At 33.2% G+C, this 17,118-nt stretch overlaps 3 protein-coding genes across 4 annotated transcripts; 2 read left to right on the plus strand and 1 right to left on the minus strand.

Annotated features, from left to right (window-relative positions):
• Positions 1 to 435: 435 nt before the first annotated feature.
• Positions 436 to 4,390, minus strand: LOC146925189 (uncharacterized). The gene is made up of 3 exons (XM_085710171.1): positions 3,849 to 4,390; positions 2,682 to 2,875; positions 436 to 1,564 (listed from the first exon to the last, which is right to left on the minus strand). Exons 1-3 carry the CDS (start codon positions 4,300 to 4,302, stop codon positions 695 to 697), a joined length of 1,518 nt encoding a protein of 505 aa, XP_085566297.1. The 5' UTR covers positions 4,303 to 4,390; the 3' UTR covers positions 436 to 694.
• A 1,762-nt stretch (positions 4,391 to 6,152) lies between these two features.
• LOC146925190 (secreted RxLR effector protein 161-like) lies at positions 6,153 to 8,020 on the plus strand. Its single transcript, XM_085710995.1, has 3 exons — positions 6,153 to 6,502; position 7,005; positions 7,691 to 8,020. The coding sequence occupies exons 1-3, from the start codon at positions 6,153 to 6,155 to the stop codon at positions 8,018 to 8,020; spliced, it is 681 nt and encodes a 226-aa protein (XP_085567121.1).
• A 4,138-nt stretch (positions 8,021 to 12,158) lies between these two features.
• LOC146925191 (uncharacterized) lies at positions 12,159 to 14,936 on the plus strand. Of its 2 annotated transcripts, none has more exons than XM_085710997.1 (2): positions 12,159 to 13,545; positions 14,345 to 14,936. In XM_085710997.1, the coding sequence occupies exons 1-2, from the start codon at positions 12,549 to 12,551 to the stop codon at positions 14,686 to 14,688; spliced, it is 1,341 nt and encodes a 446-aa protein (XP_085567123.1). In that variant the 5' UTR covers positions 12,159 to 12,548; the 3' UTR covers positions 14,689 to 14,936. The 2 variants fall into 2 exon arrangements, with proteins under 2 accessions (XP_085567123.1, XP_085567122.1); XM_085710996.1 differs by having other exon boundaries at positions 12,159 to 13,524; positions 14,381 to 14,936.
• Positions 14,937 to 17,118: the final 2,182 nt, after the last annotated feature.

The following is a 17,118-nucleotide window of genomic DNA, read 5'->3' on the forward strand; positions in this document are numbered from 1 at the left end:
GTTAACTTGAGAGTTGCTACAATACAATAGGTAATTGGCAATCCATGTTAAATCTAAGTCATTGCATATGTGAACAATGTATTAATGGTTGGATGATGTATTTCCCATCATGGGAAAATTAGTCATCCTTCCCACCTTAAACGGCACCGAAGGATAATGCACCAAAACCATGTTTGAGACAAATGCCTTTGCTACAAGAAAAGAAAGCAAAGAAATTTAGAACCATAGTGCAGCGAAATTCTAGCAGTAAAAATCTATATCAGATTCAAATACATCAAAAAACAATAAATAAATAAATAAATAAAACACTACTATCTGATATCAGTTGTAGAGTACTAAGCTAGGGTGTAACCAAAAAAAAGCTAGAGAAATAAGAATAACCCTCAGTGAAACACCAGATTCAACTCTAATCAGGGCATAATTTGAATCATCGTCTTCGTCAAACCAGAATATATATAATTCAACTTCAACCACAAGGTCCCATCCCAACTCCAGATACATAAAAATCATATAGCTCATTAAAAGATTCTAAAAGTAATTCTAGCAATGTGTTTGGCCTCGACTCAAAAGGGAATGTTATTTTAATTGCACATTTTTTTTACTCTTGAGTACAGTTCCATGTTCAGTATCATAACCAACACTGCGCTACTATTTTACCAGCTACAAGAATACCTTTTCAACTACATTATGTCATTTAAGTTATAATGGATGTTTTTTCTATCCATTTCACGGTGACTGGTCTAGATGGCTTCACAATTTCCTCATTCTTTTCAGGGTACACCCTCACCCTTTCACAAAGCTTGTTGATCAATGATGCATGGTTTATGTAGCTTGTGGGAGAAGAACAGTTCGCTGTGGCCCGAAGGTCATTTGCTAGGAGACGGCCGACATTGACTGGTTCGCCCTTAAGGATTGCAGTTATCAAGGTTGCTTTCTGAAGGGGCAAGTCTGACACATTTGAACACGGAAGCAAGGTATGCAAAATAAATGTTGCCCATGCTTTAGCAGTGGGTGTCAGGTCAGAAGAGTTAATTTTTATTGGTGTTCCATCTTTCTTCCTAACCCAATCGGCCTCGGGCCTGCACAGAGTACTAAGAATCTCCTGATGATCAATGTTAGATCCCTTGGCCTTTCTTGCTTCAAATGAACACTGCTCATAGTTCTCTAGCCCAAACAATCCATTGATAATTTTCTCATGAAATGGCACCTTCTTCCCTCTCACAAAACTAGTGAATTTCATCAAATCGTTCTTATAGTTCCCATCTTCTTTAGGAGGACCCAGATATGCATTTGCAAAGAACTCTTTAGCTAATGTCGCACTAGCCTCTTTTGCAAATGTTGTCAGATGCCCCCATCCTCTGGTCACTATCATTGCCTGAATATCTGAGAATTTGTACCCTTCCAACTGGAGATTTTTTTCTAACACAAACTTTTTGTTGGCCAGAAACTTCGAATAGTGCTCTTGATGGACCAATGATATGAAGTGAAAAATGTCAAAGGAACTAGATGAGACGTTGGTGGCAACCTTTTTTATCTTTGCTTTGTTTTGGCTTGCCATTTGTTCCTACAAAAACAGTCAAGAACAAACATGCATAGCATCAAAGTTAGAACAAGGACCTATGAACAAGTAACCATCCCCTTAACACAAGCATGCCTAGTCACAAATAAAATTACAAACCATTTCATCATACTCGTGCATCATGAACAATAATACTGACTTTTTGTTATTTTGACCCAACAAATTCAACAATGATTAATATTTAAGAAGTAGTGACCCTACCCATTTTTTAAAACATAACTTACTAACTTGGTTGTGGCCTTTCCTGAAATAGTTGGATGCATAACACAAATGCCTCATATACTATTCTTTTTGAAAACATTGCAAACACCAGTACCCATAATCACGACAACCAACATCAAAATCTCATCCAAACTGTGGGAAGGAAAGAAAAACAATAAAGAAACATCTTTCAGCTCTCAAACCATTAGGAAAAATGGTAATAAATCCATAGAAATTGGAATAAACTTAAAGAGAGAGAAATCTGATAAAAAAGAGGAAAAGAGAATGGTTGTGCGACATTGGGCATGAGGTGGTCAGAATCTTTGCCTGGGTTGAGGAGGGAGAAGGCTTTGCATAAGAGAGGTAGGAGAAAAGAGTTAAAACTTAGAAAGAATGAACTTCAAAAACTGAGGCCATGCAGCAGAACCCCAGCGCGTCCCTCCTGCGCTCCAACGCCCAAAACAAAAACTCAAATAAAAAACCACCTCAATCACCAACTATACTGCACTCAGCGCGTCCAGCATGTGCGCTAAGCATGCAAAGAGGCACTCCAATGCGGCCAAGTCAGTACGGAACAAGTAAAAATGCAGTTAAGCACTCCAGAATGAGGCCAAAAGCGTTTGGAACGTGCCCTAAGCGCACAGGTGGAAGCCCCAGTTCAGTATGACTTGCAATTTGCAAACGTCTTTATAGACTTCAAAAAAATTCTTTTAAGCTCTTCTTCAATGTTTGTGCACTCAAAAATCACAAGACAATGAAACAGTTCATAACTTCAAATTGCAACAGACAACGATGAGTTAATTACATTTTACAGGGTAACCACATCTAAATTTCTTCAATTCACTAGGGAAGTATTCAAATTAACACCCATAATTCTAGATGTAATTGAGATTCATCATACCTGCACGTCTGATGGAGGGACAACAACATTGTCTGTCATAATGACCTCCTGTGAGATATGAACGTTGTCATTCTCTTGCCGCTCATCTACTATAGGTGCATGTCTAGCTGCACGCTCCCTACATAAAGAGGTAATAGAGGGTTCACGTCCAAAATGGGCAACCCCAACCCTAGCTCTTTTAGTTCGTGCCGTCCCTGATAAGAAATATATTAATTGTATTGATAAATAAATAAATAATTACTAATTATAATTATGATAATACTGAATTGTCTATTCCTATTCAAAATGTAATTCATTAGGTAAGAACAAGCATTAAGGTCAGAAATTTTAAATGGGTGTCAAGAATCAATGCTTACTTCTAGACTGCATAAGCATGGATTTTCATGAGTGTTGTGGATGGGTGAATATTGATGCTAACCTTATGTATTTGATTTGAATCTCTTCTATAGGAGTTAATTTTCATGAGTTCGTCTTTTTATCTCTTTTAATATTTTCTAGGACTCATCACTCTTAGGATGATTTATGATTTGTAGTTGGGGATTTAATTCAGATTAAAGGCTATCTTGTCTAGGACCATAATAACCTAATGCTAAATGAATTTATGTTCTTTGTTTTGTTTGATAGGCAAATGTTAGTAGTTAGTCAATTGTTAGAAGGGAGAATGTTAGTTTCCGGGAATCAAATCCGGGACCTCCTTCTTAAATCTCCTTCAACGTCCTTTAGCTCAACAACCGAGCTACCTATGCGGGGAAGTGTTTATCTTCTTGAGTTATGTCATACTGCAATTACAAATTATGATTTTGAGTAATGGGACTTAAATGGGAACAGGTCCAATCGCCAATCGAACAAGTTGGACCAAAGGGACATAATTAGACACAAATATTCACACGCGGTATACACACTACAGGTAGAATTTGAAAGAAAGGTTTAAACACCAACAACACATTATACATTCATTCAAATCAACTTGATATATAAATTCATGGTACAACTAAGAACAAATACCCTCATTGGTCCAAAAATTATATTTCCATGGCAAGCTATCGAAAAATCTACATAAGCATTTATCCGATCATCACTTGTATTGAATTCAATATTTATAAAGCAGCATTGGAAAAAATGCATAATATATAGGAATCATGAGATATACATGCAGAATTTTCATACCAGATGATGATTCACCTTGAGCAGCATTGCTATCATCCACCCACTTTCGCTTCAACTTTCTCAGCTCACAAACTTCCAACTCCAATTCATTATTCTTCTTTCTTAGCTCACCAACAATGTCTCCTTCAACTAAACTAGTTTTCTTGACTTCCTCCAACAATGTTTCATAATTACTCTCTGCCCTTTTCCCTCTTTCGCATAGCTCCTCTCTTTTCCTCAAATCTTCTTCAGCTTGAAACCTCATTAGTCTCTCCAATTCAAACTTCTCTTGAAGATGTAGAATCTCTGTCTGTAGTCTCTCATATCTACTCACTAAAACCTTTTCAAGTTCATCAAACTGTTCTGTCCGAAACGCTGTACGCGACACCGAAACAAGTTCCTGAATGCTCATGTCTTCCAAGTTTTTATGGTCATTCGAAGACAACCCAGGTTCGATTTTGGGTTTATGTTCCATGTAAAGCCTTAAAGATGCAAACTTTAGGGGAAATGGGGTTTCCAGCAAAAGAAGAAGAAGCGACCACTGTCAACGTCTAGAAACAGACAGAAGAGTAAAGTGAAAAGTGACTTTTCCAACAACCACAGTGTTATTTTTTAGGTTAATTAAGTAAAAGTAAATGCCTCGTAAATATCCTGAATTTTATTTCTTAATCCTAAAAAAAAAATGCATTTTTTAAGTTAATATTTTTCTTTAGGGTCTTGTTTAGGACCAGATATGAGGGAAAATTTTATAGAAATAAAAAATGCCGATGAAAAATTCTACAAAGACTAAAAATGTTGACGAAAACTAAGAAGTACGTTTTGTTTTTGAATAAATTAAAAATGAAATTCTGAATATTTATTGAAACAACTTAATTAATCATTTTATATATTTTTGTTCTCAGCTAGTCCAAATTAGATTCATATCCTAAAAAAGTTGGATTACACTTGAGGGACATTAGTCTTTGAAGAAAATTTTGTTAGATACTTATAATTTACTTCACGGATGCACACAAATATTTACAAGGACTATAAGGACATTAGGTTGGTAAAGTCGAAGATGTAATAGAAAACTAAATAAACCATGCTATGGATGCCTTTGATAACAAATCCTGAGCGAAAATTCTGGATAGTATTTTTTAATTTAAGAGATTATTCTAAAACATTGATAATTTAGATGACTAGATTGATACACTCCTATAAATTTTGAAACCAAATTTATATTTATTCATTTTTAAATCCTTAATTGTTTCAGAAAAAAAATCTTTAAACCCTTATTTTCAGTCTATATAAGAAACTTTAAAATCATTTATGCACTCTTGAAGTTTTAATTGGCCGGTAAAAGTTTAACCTTGTAATATTAAGGTACAAAGTTTAAATATCTTTGGAGACAGTTGTAGATAGTTTACTAATGTTACTTTAATTAATAAAAATTCATCTTGTCCTAATATTTTTTTTTAAAAAATATCCATACGTATATGCTGAAATGTATTTTTAGACTAAATTATCCATCTGTATATGATACTTTATATGTTTGCTTCCTTGGTTTGTGTTGAGATCCATGAAGCATATATTTGTTCATCAAGGAAAGTGTGATAGTTTTGGTGCACTAATTCCAAAAATTAGTGACAAATTTGGTAATAGTTGATGAACTTCACAGTAGCAACAAATAGGCCAAGATATGCATGGAAGAAAAACATGGTAAGTGCTTTGTTTCGTACATTGTTTTTATTTGTTGACAATTTGTTTCATACTTTATATAATTTTATGTTTATGTCTTCTAAATAAACAAGCTCTAAATCATGATTCTTTCACCAATTTGGTCTTAAACTATTAAAATCAACTAAAACTTCCCTAAATTATACTTCAGCTCATCGATTTTTAGTCCCTCATTAAGGGCCAAATTGATGGATGAGAGTAAAGTTTATGGACCTTTTTAGTTGATTTTAACCGATTAAGAATTAAATTGACGAAAATGATAGTTTATGGACTCTTCTAAATTAATTTATATGTGTAGTTTACAATGGCATTGAATGTTACAATTGGTATCCGTAATCAAGTTTTGGCATTGATAGTTTATGGACTATTCTATCCTTCAGTCTTCCAAGAGGAATTAAAATGCATACTTTCTTGCAAAAACCAATTAAAGAACTGTGAAAAACTGATTTTACGTGGATTGTAAGCCAAGAAAGTCTAGAACTCTGGAAAAATTTAATGACATATTGTGTTGATAAATTTGAAATGAAAGATTGCAATACAGTTTCAAATCCATCAGAAACAAACTCAAAACTAGATGAATGCATGGAAGAAGAAAAAGTGGAGTCCACAATGTTCAGACAAATTGTGAGATCTTTGAGGTATCTATGTAATAGCAGGCCAGACATATGCTACTCAATAAGTGTGATTAGCAAGTTCATGCATGATCCAAGAAAATCTCATCTGGTAGCTGCAAAGAGGGTTCTCAGATACATAAAGGGCACCATAGATTTTGGTATGTTATTTCCTTATGGAGCTCAAAGCAAAGTAAATGAGCTCATTGGATACTCTGATAGTGATTGGTGTGGGGATTTGACTGATAGGAGAAGCACTTCAGGCTATGTGTTCAAATTCAATGATGCTGCAATCTCATGGTGCACCAAGAAGCAACCAGTCACTGCACTTTTATCATGTGAAGCAGAGTATGATAGAAATTAGCAAGTGTACTAACTTATATCGAAGTAATAAAATTTATAAGATTCGTATCCACAGGGAATGTTTCAACTTCTACTCGGTAGTAACGTTATTATAAAGGATGTTTGTAAATGGGGGGGGGGGGGGGGGGGGGGGGGGGGGTGCACTGAGGCAATTGGTTTGATTTGCAAGTTAAAATAAAAATTGTTCAAGTAAAATTGGTTTGAGAAATGATATGGAGAGATGACTAGGTCATTCGATTCATCTGCTCATTGCTCATATTAGCAACCTGTTTCTTAAGTCTACGAATGCAATAAAGTTAAAGACAAATTAACAAAATAGCTTAGGTCAATCCCTTGATCCTTAGCCCTCTTTTCTGATTATAATTTCCTAATCCCTTATGTGAACCTATAATCATCAAAGGTTTTTAGTCCGTTAATTCAATTATCACAACCTAACAACGCTCCATCCCTAGATTGTCCGTTAGATCGAACAGTATAAATATGTCAGAGTTACACGCTAGTGTCAGTAGTCATATATACTCTAAAATCAGTTATATTGGGTCAGAATCATAAAAGCATTAAGAACAATTTATACTGAATAAACTAGAATGGCATTCATAAAGATTAAGAGTTACAGGTTACATAAACATGAGCTAGAACAGAATCATCTCTTGACCTAATCACAAAGGATCTAGCTACTCATGGCTAAAGCATAAATAACTAATATGAAAGAAGGATTCATTACATGAAATTGGTAACCGGATATGAGTTTTGATGGTCTCCAACCTTCTCTCCAGATCTCCAGCTCCAAAAGTCAGTTTCTTTCCCCAAAATCTCGACCCCTTGGCTCAGAGTGCTGTTGGGCTTTTATAAGAAAAATTCTGATTCGCAAAAATCGTACTACGATGCTTAAAATCGTAGTACGATGCCTCATTAATTGCAGATCTCCCTCAGACGCTCCTTCATATCGTAGTACGATGCTTGAAGATCATACTACGATTTTTCCAGTAACAAAAGTTCTTTAGGACATTCCAAAATCGTACTATGATGCATAAAATCGTAGCACAATGCTTCCTTTGCTTGTGCACTTGAATACACTTTCTGAAGCTCATAACACATGCAAAACCACCTGAACTCGACTAAAAGTACATAAAAATTAAAGCAAAAGTGATATATGACCTAGTGTCATCAGAGTACATAGCTGGAACTTTTGCTACTGGTCAAGCACTTTGGCTGGATTCAGTGATGAAGGAACTTAAGTGTGAAGTAATGACGCCTTTAACACTAAAAATTGATAACAAATCAGCCATAAGTCTTGCTAAGAATCCAATCTCACATGGCAGGAGTAAACACATAGAGACTAGGTTCCATTTCATCAGAGAGCAGGTGACTAATGGAATGATTGAGCTGCACTATTGCCCCACAGAACTGCAACTTGCTGATGGTTTTACAAAGGCAGTAAAACTTGACATATTTGAATTCCTGAGGAAGGAACTTGGTGTTTTTTATGTTAGGCAGTTATGATTAAAGGAGGGTATTAGTGTTGTAGTAATAACTGCCATTTAGAACTAATAGGGTTAAGCTTTGTTTTTAATTTTTCCTATTAGTTAGAGTTTACTTGCATAGTAAGCAAGAAACCATTTTGCCTATAAAAGGCTTTGTAATTGTGAACCTTAAAACTAATGAATCATATTCACATTTACAATACACTTTTTATCCACCATTCTCTCTTCTCTTAACCGTTTTCTGTTAGTTTCATCTTGCACTCAAAACAACTTATTTTCATAAGCACTTCTGCTACATAGAACAAGTGATTGTTCTAACACTAAACATATACTTATTTCCTGCATCTTTCTGGTTGGCCTATTTATATTGTATTACTCCAACAATATTAGGCATTCCTTGTGCCTATGTTTTTATATTTATTGAAATTTTATTTTGCCTCTTCAAAAAAGAAAAAGAAAAAAATGGAAGACAAAAAGACAAAAACAAACTGAAATTGCAGAGTATGTACAAGCTCTTTGTCTTCTACCATTTACACGGCACCATCACCAAAATGTGGCCTAAACATGTCTGAGTATTTTACTTCCTTTTATCACTCTCATTCCATATTCATATATATGCTGTGCAGTATGCACATGCTTGTATGAGACAAATAAAGGAATTGAACTTTTACTAACAGCTTGCATTGACCGATAGTAAATGTGGTCAAAAACTATATTAATGTTAAATTGAAGAGAAAGTTATAATTTAGAGTATTTAGTATATATTTACCTAATGCAGTTTAGGATTAAGATTAGTCGAAGAGAAAGTTATAATTTAGAGGATAAATTATTAATGATTAAAAAATTTGGTTCTAAATATTTTCTCTCAAAAATGACGTCACTTCAAGCTATGATATATTATACTATATATTAGAACCGTCTCATCTTCTCCTCAGTAGCGCCGCTTGCTCTACGCTCTCCGGTCTTTTGTTTATAATAAATCATATTCATTCATCTTCATTTTTGAGATATCATCAAGTGATGATAATGGTTGATCAAGGTGGATGAATTGAGTTGGATGAATTGGATAAAAAATAATATCCACCTGATCCGTCATTATGATTACTTGATTATATATATCAAACACTCCAAGTTACTCTTTGTTTATTTCAAATTTAAGAATCTTCATTTGTTAAATTGGAACATAAGGTAATATAAAGTCTCTATTAACCTTTGTTATCGTAAAGTATGTTTGTATCTAATGGAAGTTGAGGTCTGAAATCAAGTTTTCTTTTTGGTTCTGTTATTATATTTGGTTTGAATCATATGAGGTTATTACCCAAGGACAATGCATGTGAGTTGCATGTTAAGCTTAGAATCTCCCTTATGCGTTTCTATTCAGTTGTATTTTCACTGTGTCTTGTTGCCTTCACAAATGGCCTATGCTTGTTTGATCCTACCCGCTCCAATGACTCTTTTTAATGTGCTTTGGAACATGGTTTCTTTTTTGGATAATATTGAAACCATGGAAATTAAACATTCAAACTATTTGGAACTTAAGGTCCACCTATGAAACTAATTACTTGCTTGTCGGCACTATATTCTTCTCAACATACATTTCAATCTCATAATCGTTCCATAAGTCTCTCAAACTACACTCTTTTTTGTTTCGTTTTCATTGACCAATTTCACTCTCCGTTTTGTGTTGCACCATCTGATTTCCATGATTTCAGCTTCGTTGCATTTCGTATCGTGCTATGTAGCACTACTCCTTTCAATTCCTAGGCTGCATTAAATGCATCATACAACTCGTCTTCTTTCTCAATCGGCCGTGTCTGTTCATCTTCATCTTCCAAGTGCAAGCTTCCTTCCTCTTTACGAACCTATTCATAATATCTCTCTTAACAAAATTAACATTTGATTTTAGTGTGATTTTATAAGTTGTCCTTTGAATTTTTTTTTTTCTTCCGGATATCAATACTCTTTTCAATTTGCATCCCTGACTCAAAGTGTCTCTCTCCCACCTAATAGGGCTCCACTTTTTTCAATGCTATGACCGAACAACCATGCATGGAATAACTAACTTTTTAACGATTTTTGTCGTTTTCTTTTATTTTTCTTACGTTTTACTTACTTTAAAGTTTTAATCTTATTATTATTACAAGAGAAGTGCTAATAAAAGAAGATTGTTTCGAACTCATGTTCTGAAACTGTTTTTTGAATTACAAGCTACTAAGCTGAGTATGTATGTTACCCGAAGATCTAACATATGTTACAGAAAAGATCAGGATTCTTTTTGGGTAATAGTCACTTTGGTCCCTGAATGTGTAGCAAGTAGTCATAATAGTCGTTCAATGTATCAAAATTCTAAAATAGTTCCTGATTGTCTACTTTGTTAGTCAAAATAGTCCCTAAAGCTTAAATAATCTCTTAATACTCACAATAACTCTTTTGATATATGGAGTAAAATGACAATAAGTAAGTACGTATAAGGATTAATATGACAATAAGTAAGTCTATTGAAGGACTAATATGACAATATTAACAAAATATTTTAATATTAAGAACTATTTTGACTAACAAAGTGCATAATCATGGACTATTTTGCAATTTCGATACATTGAGGGACTAATGTGATTACTCGTCACTGATTCAGGGACCAAAGTGACTATTTCCCCATTCTTTTTTATTTATTTTATTTTTTCTTATAATATTCTTGTGTAATAGGATTCTTTGCCACTAGTTTCGTAATGGAATTATAGCTTGCATCTTCTTGAATTGCAATCTTCTAATGCAAACAAACATTTTGATTTGGTTAAGGATCAGTGGTTGAAGAGACTGGTGACAATTATAAAATCTTGGCTTAATAGCAGTTTTCGCCCCCTAACTTTCACGAAGTTGCGATTTTGGCCCCCTAAGAAAAAAAACTACAAAACTGCCCCCTAAGTTTTGCAACTGTAGCAGTTTTAGTCCCCCAAGGCAAAAAAAAATATAAAAAAAAAACACGTGGCACCTCACTTAGGGTGCCACGTCAGCGTAGACCGAGTCAAAATTGGCCTTGGGGGCCAAAACTGCCACAAATGCAAAACTTAGACGGCGGTTTTGTAGTTTTTTTTCCTTAGGGGGACCAAAATCGCAACTTTGGGAAAGTTAGAGGGTTAAAACTGCTATTAAGCCTAAAATCTTATATCATTCCTCTCCTTCCAGATCATATACAGGGTCACATTCAACAATATTCTATGATTTTGATGCGTTCCATTGTTCCTGTTGCAATGAGATCGGACATATAATAAAATAAAATAGATTGTCAGTTGCTAGTATTAATGCTCAAGTTCATCCATCTCATAGCACCTTTCCACACAACATCATATTCTTTTTTCATTCTCCTTTGTACACAAAATGCAACCTGATCACATTAGATACATACTTTAAGCATCCTATCACAAGTTGGCAATCTAGCATGAATAATTAACCAAATAACAAACAAACATTTTGGAGGGGTTATATTATTACATATAATTTTCCTCCATCCAACCTTTGCAAACTCTCCTCTTAATGCATTATACATTTTATTAATAGAGAAATTAGTTCGTTGAAACACACTACCATTAACACTTGAAATAATATTTGCTGCACCAAAGACATTTTTTACTACTTATGAAGCTTGTGCATGCACAATGGATCGAGGAAGCTTCCGTAATTATTACCAAAGTCATTGACAACTCTGTGACAATGGACAGAGAACATGTATTGTTTGAGGGCTTGTGCATGCACAATGGATCGAGGAAGCTTCCGTAATTATTACCAAAGTCATTGACAACTCTGTGACAATGGACAGAGAACATGTATTGTTTGAGGGGCGGTGACAGTAACCGTAATCGGAGATTGAGAAGTACAGTTGTTCCCCAATCTCCAATTATGGTTATAGTCACTGTCCCTTGTCCCTTCAGCATTGCAGTTTGTCCGCTCATTAGTTGTAGAGTGGTCTCTGGCTAGACAACTACAGACGCTTCATCTATTGTGCTATATAGATTTTTTTTCTCTTTTAACGTGATTCATATGCATATGGTGAGCATAACCACTAAGGCATCAAAAACAAAACAAAACAAAAAAAACTACTGAAACATAAATTCCGACGTCAAAAAAGATTAGAGTCACTAAAGCTAACTATGAAAAGACATAGAATAGAATCCAATTCAGAAGCCAAGGAAAGAGAAAGGAGGAAATGCACGTGGCATTACTAGAATGTGTTTTTGACAACACAACAAACAAAAACATGCTTCACTTAACTTGTCTTCACATGCTTTTGACAACACTACAAACAAAAAACATGCTTCTTTTTGGGATTGATAGTTGTTGTACTTCACTTCGCTTCACACAAGTACTCTTTTTTATAATCGCTTTCAATTATCACTTTTTCATAAACTAAAATCACTTTCTGAGTTTCTTCTGATTTTAGCATATCCCATTATCAGTTATTTTTTACCTAAACTCACTTTTTTCTACTAAAGTTTCCACCTTTCCACCATAACTTTTTTCTACTAAAGTTTCCACCTTTCCACCATATCATGAACATGCAACCCAAAACCGAACCTGGGTCACCACCAGATTTAAATTCCACAAACCCTAACAACAACCTGGAAGATATGTCTATTCATGATCTTGTTATGGTACTGCGTGGAACTTGTCAATGGGAAACTTGTTACAGGGTTGAAGCTGTTTTGGAGAGTAGGGATATGAGACTCAGAGAAGAGAATCAAAAGTTGCAACAAGACTTTGAAATGGAGAGACTAAAGCTTAAAGAGCAGCTTGACATGGAGATACTTTCAAGGTTGCATGCTGAGTTTGAGTTTAGGAAAAGAGAAAAAATATGTTTGAAAGGGAAGAAAGTGCAAGAAAGTTATGAAGCTCTTTTGAAAGAAGTTAAGGTAAATAGATTAGCTGATAGAAATACGAATGAAGAGTTAGAAAAGAAGAACAATGAATTGGAGGATGAAATTAAGAATTTGAAGGAGAAACTTGTTGATGGTAGCAATGAAGTTGATGTGTTGAGAACAAAGATTGTTGAATTAGAGGATGAAGTTTCGGAGTTGAAGAAGTTAAAGAAAAAATGGGAGGAAGATGACATTGAATTAAGTGTGTTAAGAAAAATGATTGGTGAATTACAGAGTAAAGTTTTGGAATTGACAAAGTCAAAGGAAAATGCTATGGTTGGACTTAAGATTAAAATTGGAGAATTGGAGGAAACAGTAAAGAAGAATTTGGCAACGATGAATGACTTGAGGAATGAAAGCAGGAAATTGACAGAGGAGAAGTGCGAAGTGGAGATATTACTTAAGGCTTTGAAGAGGAAGTTTATTCGACTGCGTGAAAGAGTAGCAACGTTGGAGGACGAGAATGTTGGTGACGACGAGTTCAGAAATGGCATTGTTGACGAGGCTGATCCTTTACCAAGAAATGAAGACTCCCATCACACTCTTGGACTTGCTGCTATTACTCTGCCCCAGAGCAAAGGGAGCAAGGATGCTCAAGGTGCATCATCAGGTATATGGAAATTATGCATGCATCTATTATTCCTATATAGATATGCATTTTTCAATATTTATAAATATTGAATTCAATATGCGTGATTGGATAAATGTTTGGTCTGAGTTGTTACTAGTGCTTGGTCCACTATGTTCAACTAGTGATTGAAACTTTGTCAAAAGAAACTAGCTAGTGACTGAAACAGATCACGTTGAAATACCATTAGCTAGTCATCATAATTTGCAATTAGAGTTATGACATAAATAGCACATACTCATTTAGCACCATGAGATGATGGCACCTGAATATTATGGTAATTTGGTCCTCTCTGAATGGAAGTTGAATTGTGACTTTTGAAACTTCTTCCTTCCTCTCTAAGGTTCATCTTTATTCCATGTTACCTATCCCAAGCTAGCTCTTGGCTCTACTTTATCTGAATCTGATTTTCCTAAGGAAATGATAGTAGCTATTTTCTATTTCTGTTCCGTTTTATATCTTCCGAAATCTTTTATTGTTTATACTTTGAAGTTTGTTTAGAATACAATAGAATGTCCTTCTGTTTTGCATTTCCTCTTGTAGAGATATACTCCAACACTTGATATGGTCTCTTAAAAAATTGCCACTAAAAATATTTTTTCTTTTGATTTCTTGTCTTTCATATTTTTGGTCTCTTAAAAAATTGTCATCATCTTTTATGTGATTCCTTCCTCATCCCTTGAGGCTGGATTTTCCAAGAGATCCTGAGGCTTACTAGCAATGTTTTCATTTAAACAAAGAATCTACCATGCCTTATTTTTCAAGTTTTTGTTTGAGTATTATCATGTTTGGCAAATATTACGTTATGTAAGCTTAAACATATCTCTTTTTGGACCAGCTGGTGGAAGTCTGAAACTGGAAAATGAGATTGAGATCATACACCATGACAACGACGATGATCAATCTATGTCTCGAGGAGTACACAAAAAGAAAGCATGTTTTGGAATCACTGCGAAGAGTGAAAATCCAAATTCATCAGTGGCACTGGCAACACAACAAGAAAGCAAATTTGCCAATGCAGTTGACACAGTCAAAAGAAAATTTTCTAGCAACTGTGAAACCTCCACTTCTACTTCTTTCGATGATTCATTCCCTTTTCTCCATAATCTTACAATATGGTCTGGTGCAAAAAAGAAAAAGATGTAGGCAGACAGTGCAGGATTGAACAATTATCCAAGGTAGATGGACTATAACATTATAGTATCCTTGTTAGCTATGACGTTTTGTTAGGTTTTAATGAACAATTAACTCATGTTAGTTCTTAGTTTTGAAAGTATAATACAGATGTTAGCTTGTATATTATGGATATGGATATGGGGGCCATGGTACATTTGTATCTAGGCTTACTTTATTTAACTAAAAATTCACTTGCTATCTGTTAGGTCGTTGTTAGTAGCTCCATTCAATATTTAATTACTTCAGAATTATGATAGATAGTGTGATCCTATAGCAGACTACTCATTCATGGGACATCCTATAACATGGGATGGGATACTCTTCCAAAATTCGTTAAAAATATCATTGGAAATTTCATTGATTCAATTGACATATGGTGTTTAATAATGATTAATACTATGCTTCAATTGTATATGAATTTGACATATAGAAACTTTTAGGCTTAATTACAATTTTGGCCCCCTAAGTATCCAAAAGTTGCGATTCAGGCCCCCTAAAAAAAATAACTCTTTTCAGGCCCCTTAAGTTCACTTTTGGTTGCAATTTTGGCCCCCTAGCCCAATTTTGACCCAGTCAACAGACACGTCAGCGCCACGTGTGTAAATTTTTTTATTTTATTTTTTTAATTAATAAAAAATAAAAAAAAATATTTTTGTAATTAAAAAAATGTTTTTTTATTACAGAAATAAAAATGTTTTTTTAATTACAAAAACAATTGAAAAAAAATCTGAAAATTAATAAAAAAATTGAAAAAAAATATTATAAAATTCTGGAAAATTGAAAAATAAATAAAATAAATTTAAAAAAATAAAAAAAATTCTGGATAATTGAAAAATTAATAAAAAATGATTAAAAAAATAAAATAATCTAAAAAATTCTGAAAAAATAAAATTTCGAAATTTTCGAAAAAAAATTCTGGAAAAAAATCTCTAAAAAATTCTAAAAAAAATTAAAATTCTGGAAAAATGAAATTTTCGAAATTTTAATGAAAAATAAAAATTCTGGAAAATATTTAAAAAAAATTCGAAATTATGGAAAAAATTAAAAAGATTAATCATTTTTAAAAAAATGAAATTTTTGAAATTTTCATTAGTATTTCTCGAAATTTCGAAATTTTCATTAGTATATATGTCGAGCTTAGGTTTTTTCAGTGTATTTTTCGAAACTTCTAAATTTTCATTAGTATTTTTTCCGGGAAATTTTCATTATGTGTATTCCGGTTTATAAATACACAAAAATTCCCAGAAAAAATACGAATGAAAATTTCGAAAATTTTTAAATATTTTCCGTATTTTCCAGAATTTTCAATTTTTTCAATTTTCCAGAATTCCGTTTTCAAATTTTCTAGATATTTTCAAAATTTTTAAATTTTTTTAATTTTTTTCAATTTTTAAATTTTTTTAATACTAATGAATTTTCAATTTTTTAATCATTTTTTATTTTTATTAATTTTTCCTAAATTTTTTAATTTTTCCGTATTTTTTCAATTATTTTTCATTTTTATTAATTTTTCAATTTTCCAGAATTTTTTAATATTTTTTTTCAATTTCTTTATTAATTTTTCAATTTTCCAGAATTGTTTTCAATTTTTTTTATTAATTTTTCAATTTTTCAGAATTTTTTAATATTTTTTTCCCAATTTTTTTATTAATTTTTCAATTTTTTAGAATTTTTAAAAAAAATCAATTTTTTTATTAATTTTTCATTTTTCCAGAATTTTTATTTATTTTTTAATTACAAAATTAAAAAAAAATATTAAAAAATTCAAATATGCGTCCACGTCAGCGTTGACTGGGTCAAAATTGGGCTAGGGGGCCAAAATTGCAACCAAAAGTGAACTTAAGGGGCCTGAAAAGAGTTATTTTTTTTAGGGGGCCTGAATCGCAACTTTTGGATACTTAGGGGGCCAAAAGTGTAATTAAGCCAAACTTTTAATGCTCTGAACTAAAGATCCCAAATCACCTTTTACGCATTCAAGTTTGTCTTACATGTATGCATCATCATTTATAAGTTTGTCTTACACATTCATGTTTTTCCAAATTTGTAACCTGCATAAAGAATCTAATATCTGTCACGTCAAATATTGCATCAGAGCACCCACATCCATGCCACTCATATGGATGATATAAATGGGTTCCACCTAATATTTTATATTACTTCACATTTCTTAATTATTTAAACCACTCAACTACATTTTCTAAATATTCATACCACTCTTCTAAAACTTTAAAATGGATCCCACTAATCTTACAATATACATCAACTTTGTGTTTTAAGTTAATAAAATATAGTTAAAAGGTGAAAAGTTGGGAGTTTTAATATAAAAACATTGATGTTGGCATTGCAAAAAGTGAAAGGCACCGTTGCATTGCAGTACCACCATGGTATAGCAGAGGGTGT

This window comes from Medicago sativa, chromosome 5 (genome assembly GCF_051527215.1).
Source record: "Medicago sativa cultivar Bolivia chromosome 5, Bolivia_mono, whole genome shotgun sequence".
Lineage (NCBI taxonomy): Eukaryota > Viridiplantae > Streptophyta > Magnoliopsida > Fabales > Fabaceae > Medicago > Medicago sativa.

Coding starts and splice junctions, on each gene's coding strand:
- LOC146925191 (XM_085710997.1), top strand. CDS start 12,549: ATGAACATGCAACCCAAAACCGAACCTGGGTCACCACCAGATTTAAAT. Junction 13,546..14,344: donor TATATGGAAATTATGCATGC/ATCTATTATTCC, acceptor GGCAAATATTAC/GTTATGTAAGCTTAAACATA.
- LOC146925189 (XM_085710171.1), bottom strand. CDS start 4,302: ATGGAACATAAACCCAAAATCGAACCTGGGTTGTCTTCGAATGACCAT. Junction 2,876..3,848: donor TCAAGGTGAATCATCATCTG/GTATGAAAATTC, acceptor ATTTCTTATCAG/GGACGGCACGAACTAAAAGA. Junction 1,565..2,681: donor TCCCTCCATCAGACGTGCAG/GTATGATGAATC, acceptor CTGTTTTTGTAG/GAACAAATGGCAAGCCAAAA.
- LOC146925190 (XM_085710995.1), top strand. CDS start 6,153: ATGTTCAGACAAATTGTGAGATCTTTGAGGTATCTATGTAATAGCAGG.